Consider the following 5,057-nt stretch of genomic DNA (forward strand, 5'->3'; position numbering starts at 1 on the left):
CCCATCCGCGTGGAGCCTCCTCTCAGACCCGCACCCCCCCCCCCCCACAAAAGGTGTACCTCCTACTAGCAATCAGGCCGATCTTGCTTGGGCTTGTCTCGTGACTCATCCTGCCGGCGCTGTTTCTGCAGCCCCAACCTTGGCCGTCCCCCCTCCAGCTCACTGCTTGCACCCCACCACCCTGAGGTGCCATTCCTACTAAGAGGGCTGCGAGACGCACCATGCCGTCACCTGGCTTCCACCTGGCTTCCACCGCCACCGTCAGCTGCTCGGCTCACAACTCAATGGCTGCACAGCAGGCGCTGACGTCTGCACTGGCGGCCAACACGGACGGCTTCATTTACATGCCACTTGAGGTGGAAGGAGAAAGCAGAGCAAGGCTGCCAAAAGCAGGCGAGGTGGCGGGAAAGGCCGAACGTGGAGTGCAGCGCGCGCTCGCGTCAAGCCACAGCCTTTGCGCTGCTGCCGCCCTTGCCGCCAAAGCCGACGCCCCCCTGGGGCGCGGTGTAGCCCTCTAGCGTCACCTCCAGCTTGTCCGCTATGGTGGCTATCCACGCCTGAGGATAAGGGGTTTTGCGTAGAGTGTCGGCGGGCGTGCGCCGCGAATAGGACGCGAACGCCGCGGCCTCTTCACGCACTGTGGCCGGTGATGTGTTTTTGGAGTCGCACTTCCTGTTCAGCCCAAGACATGCATCCTACGGGGCCCTGTGTTGCACGTGATTACCCGACCGTGCCAGGATGCAACACCGCAAGCGCCAGAGCCAGAGCTCTAAGCTGCACTGCGCATGCACAGGCCCTGAGACTTGCCCGCTGGGAACCCCATTGAGCCCCTCTCCCCCCCCCTTCCAGCGACGCACCGCCAACACCACAAAAAGACCCTTCCACTGGCCCAACAGAACCCCGGCAGTCCCCAACCAGAGCCCATATTGGCCCCCCCACCAGCACCCTAACAACCCCCCCCACCTGGTCCAGCCGGCTGATGCCGCGCTGCGTGTCTGTGCCCACCACCAGCACCCCCTGGCTGCCGATCGGCTGGACCACGGCGCCCTGCGTCGTCTCTGGAAGGTACTGCACAAATTCGAGGCGCCCTGGGAGATGGGGCAACACAGGATTGGCGTGAGACGGGAGCCCGAGAGCGAGGGGGGAGGAGAACGTGGCACGCGTGGCCGTCTTCTTCGTGCGGCTCTTGAGGGTGCGATTGGATGGTGATCAACCCTGCTGGTTCCAAACGGTGTGATGTTCCCGATGCCAAACGCAACCGCGGCTGGCTGCAGCTCAGGGTTTGCGAGGCGCCGCCCGCCTAGGACCCAGGCGCATATCCGAGGCTTATGTAAGCCCGCACCTGGGTACAAGATCAGGTTTGCCAGGTAGTTCCCCTTTCCAGAGGCCATCGCCTTCGCCGCCACCTCCCCAGCTTTGGCGGCCCCTGCAGCGTGGCCCGGGCGCGCCAGGCCGAGGTGCGCCACGTTACGCCCCCTGCGGCACGGGCAGCGTGAAAACCGGGCGTCCATGATGCGGAGAGTGGGGCGGTGCGGCGGCGAGGCGGGGCCGGGGCGCCACAGGTGCGTGCTGGTTCAAGCTGGAAGCATGCGTGACACCAAATTCAGAGGTGACGGAGGGCGGCTGCCATGCAATTAGGGCAGCTGCTCGGCCGCGGGGGCGATATAGGGCTGCCCCCCACCCCCCGCCGCGCACTGGTAGATGACGACCAGTGACGTCACCCGTGCCGTGCTGCTGAGCGCCTCCCAGGCCCTGCGCGACGAAGGAAGGTCCAGTGCGCGGCTCGAGGCGCGGACGCTTGTGCGGGTGCTCACCCAGGCCGCGCCGGCGCAGCAGCCGTCCCCCTGCCGACCCCTGCCCTGGCCCCCAGACACGCTTGCCCTGCGCCGGCCCACAGCGATGCCTCCGCCTAACCCGGGAAGCCTCATGACAGTGACCCCGCGCCCACCACTGGATCTCCTTGGCCGCAGCCTCGGGCAGCTTCGCCTTGGCGTCCAAAAACGCCACCTTGGTCCCGTCCTGCGCGATCGCCTCCACCGGCCGCGCCTTGAGTGAGAGCCACTGCAGCCCGGTCAGCAGTAGCACGGCGCTCATCACGATGCCAAGGACGTCGGCGCGCGACTGGCTGCTGCTGGCGTCGACGACGGGCGCAATCTGGGGGCGGCACGGGGGAGGCGGGCGAGCCGGCGGCGGCGTCGGCGCGCGATTGGGTGGGCGGCTGGATGGATCGGGAGCCTGGCAAACGGCCTGATGGCCGCGACGGATGCCGCTGCGCCCGGTGCCAACTTTCCACGTCAGCAGACCCACCGAAACGGGCGGGCCATGCGGCTCGCAAACCGCCTGCGTTGATGCCTGCGCCTGTTTACACCCTGTCCTGGCGCGGTCCCAGGCGGCGACAGCTCTCACCCCTGAGATGGCTCGGTTGGCCAGCAGGCCCGCGAAGCCAATAGCGCCGCCCCACAGGGGCAGCCCGCGCACGAGCCCCTGGTTGCGCGCCACAAAGTCGAATGATGCATCAGGGACCTGCGGCAGCACGGTTGTTTGTTTCGGCACGGCCCGGGGTGGTTGACGCAGGGGAGGGTGCGCTGTGTGCGTCGGCGTCCATGCCACGTGTGTGTGCTCTGCTGCTGCAGAGCGACGCAAGCCGCCCACCTCGTCGTTTGCAGCTGCTGTGCGCCAGATTTGGTGTCTCCGATACCTGCCACTTTCAATGTGCGTAATCACGCGGGGCAGAGCCGCGTTTGGCACTGCCCTCAGAAATGCTGGTGATCTGTGGGCTACGCCCGGGCAGGCCATGTTGATTAGCTGAAGTCTAATGCTTTGGGTCACGTGCGGTGTACTGTGGGGGCGAAAGAATCCGGGTCTTCGCGCAGACTCTCAGCGTCTCACGTTCCTAGCCAGCGGCTGGTTTATGCAAATGTTGGATGCAATAACATGTAACTCACGCACATGCGCACGTTGATCAACCTGTCAAGTACCCACTAATCACCTGCCTCTCATCCGACAAAGTTTGACGGAATTGACCACACCGGGCCGTGACTCTGCCGCACAGGGCCCGCGGCCGCACCGCGCCGCAGCCCGGGGCATGCAAGATGCCGCATCCTGTACTTTGCAGCAGCTTGCGATCATCTCGTTGTCTTTACGACTGTTGAGGTGACAAACTGCCTCATTGTGAGGCCGCTGCCGCCGCGCAGGTGTTTGTATAGCGGATGCAACCTCTCACCCCTTGCAGACGCGGCGACAGCGGCACCGCCACCGCCCCAGCCGGGCCTGGGCTGCGCAGCAAGTTGCAACAACTCCCACAGCACTGTTTGCAACCTCCATGCGTCTGACACCACACAAGTGAATGCAGTCCCATTAACGCGTCAGCGTATGTGTCCACGATGCGTTTACTCCAAACGGTGAACTGCAGTGGTTCAAAACAGGGACCTGTGATGAGAATGAATGGCCTGCTGCGCGACTCATGCTTGTGTCAAGCATTGCCAGCCATGAAACATTCCGGGGCAGGCAAAACCCCCTTATTCCAGAGTGTCCTGCGCCCTGCTCAGCCCCCGCCCTGCCAAAGCACCAATTCAGAGCGTGTGCCCATATTCCCTGCTCAGTTGCCAGCTCATCAAATGAACCCAGCGGCCTTCCAGGGCTTGTTCAGCTCCTCTGCTCTGCCAGAAGTCAAGTCTTGCCACGTCAAACCTGCCAAAAGTTGAACCTTGCCAAGTTTATAACAAGTCGTGATCCGCAGAAAGCTGCTGCTGCTGCTGCTGCTGCTGCTGCTGCTGCTGCTGCTGCTGGCGTCGCCGCTGCTGCTCTTTGACAGCCGCCGCCGCCGCCACCGCCACATCCGACACGCCGCTGTCGTCCTCCCCAGGCCCCGCAGCCCATACCACCTGCCGCGCCGCGGCGGCGGCGGCTGCGGCTGGGCCGCCCGATGCCGAGAAGCTGCTGCTGCTCCGCCGCCGTGGCGGCGCCCCCAGGGCGCCAGGGCCGCCCGAGCCCATTCTCTCCAGCTGAACGACAGGCGGCGGCTGCAGGATCGGCACCTTGATCGCCGCGCCGCCGCCGCCCGACAGTGAGCGCCGCACTCCGCTTGACAGGCAACCCCCCGCTGACATGGACAGCCGCGGCTGCGCCAGCGCCGCGAGCGCAGCAAAGCCGTCGTCGTCGCTGCCACCACTGGTGCTGCCGCCGCCGGCCGCGACATCGCCGCCGCCGCCGCCGCCGTCGCTGCTGCTGCCTGCCCCTTGGTCTGCCAGGCCGAGGCCCCCAATTCCAGCCCGCACCCCACCCTCACTGCTACTGCTGCTGCAGTAGGGGGAGTTGAGCGCAACAACAGGCAGCGTAGCCAGCGTGCTGCCACCACTGCCGGCCCTACTACCCCTGTCACCGCCGTGCCCGCCCCCGCCGCCGCCGCCGACGCCGCCGTTGTTGGGTAGGCTGGATCCCGGTGCCGACGACGCGCGGGGCGCTCCGCCGCAGCCCCGCTCGGCGGCCAGCAGAGCAAAGGGGTCATCAGCGGTGGCGCTGCTACCACTGTAAACGCTGCCAGCACCGACGCCAGTGGTTGCAACAGGCAAGGGGGGTTGGGCGGCTGCTGAGGTTGGGGGCTTGGCTTGGGGCGGGGCAACGCCAGCTGGCGTTGCATGTTGCGGCCTGCTAGCGTCGCCTGTGGCAAGCGGGTCGGCAGCAAGGGCGGGAGCCCGTAGCTGCTGCTGCTGCTGCTGCTGCTGCTGCTGCTGCTGCTGCTGCTGGTGCTGCTGCCGCTGCTGCTGTTGCTGCTGGTGCGAATGCAGGGTGTGGCGCGGCGCCGGCGGCTGCGGCAGTGGCGCCGGCGGGCCGAGCGGGAGGCCCGCCAGGCCGGCGCGCCCGGCAGGCGTGCGGGCCGCAGACAGCGACGACAGCGGCCGCGGCGGCGGGGGAGCGCCCCGCTGCTGCTGTTGCTGCTGCTGCTGCTGCTGCGGAGGAGGAGGAGGGTCCCTCAGCTCGCTGCTTCTACTGGGGCTGATAGGCGGCGCCTGCGCCGGCCGACCTCCGCCCGCCGCCCCCGCCGCCCACTCTAAAAC

General features: G+C 66.8%; 2 protein-coding genes across 2 annotated transcripts; both read right to left on the minus strand.

The window, feature by feature from the left end:
• Window positions 1-440: 440 nt before the first annotated feature.
• Window positions 441-2,951, minus strand: MNEG_8940 (hypothetical protein; the record flags this gene model as incomplete). The annotated part of the gene is made up of 7 exons (XM_014042588.1): window positions 441-557; window positions 964-1,088; window positions 1,343-1,476; window positions 1,696-1,752; window positions 1,949-2,154; window positions 2,407-2,523; window positions 2,946-2,951. 7 exons carry the CDS (start codon window positions 2,949-2,951, stop codon window positions 441-443), a joined length of 762 nt encoding a protein of 253 aa, XP_013898042.1.
• Window positions 2,952-3,716: 765 nt separating this feature from the next.
• On the minus strand, window positions 3,717-5,048 carry MNEG_8941 (hypothetical protein; the record flags this gene model as incomplete). Its single annotated transcript, XM_014042589.1, has 1 exon — window positions 3,717-5,048. A coding segment is annotated over one exon (1,332 nt), but the record flags the coding sequence as incomplete, so codon positions are not given.
• Window positions 5,049-5,057: the final 9 nt, after the last annotated feature.

This window comes from Monoraphidium neglectum (genome assembly GCF_000611645.1).
Source record: "Monoraphidium neglectum strain SAG 48.87 unplaced genomic scaffold scaffold01763, whole genome shotgun sequence".
In the NCBI taxonomy this organism is placed as follows: domain Eukaryota; kingdom Viridiplantae; phylum Chlorophyta; class Chlorophyceae; order Sphaeropleales; family Selenastraceae; genus Monoraphidium; species Monoraphidium neglectum.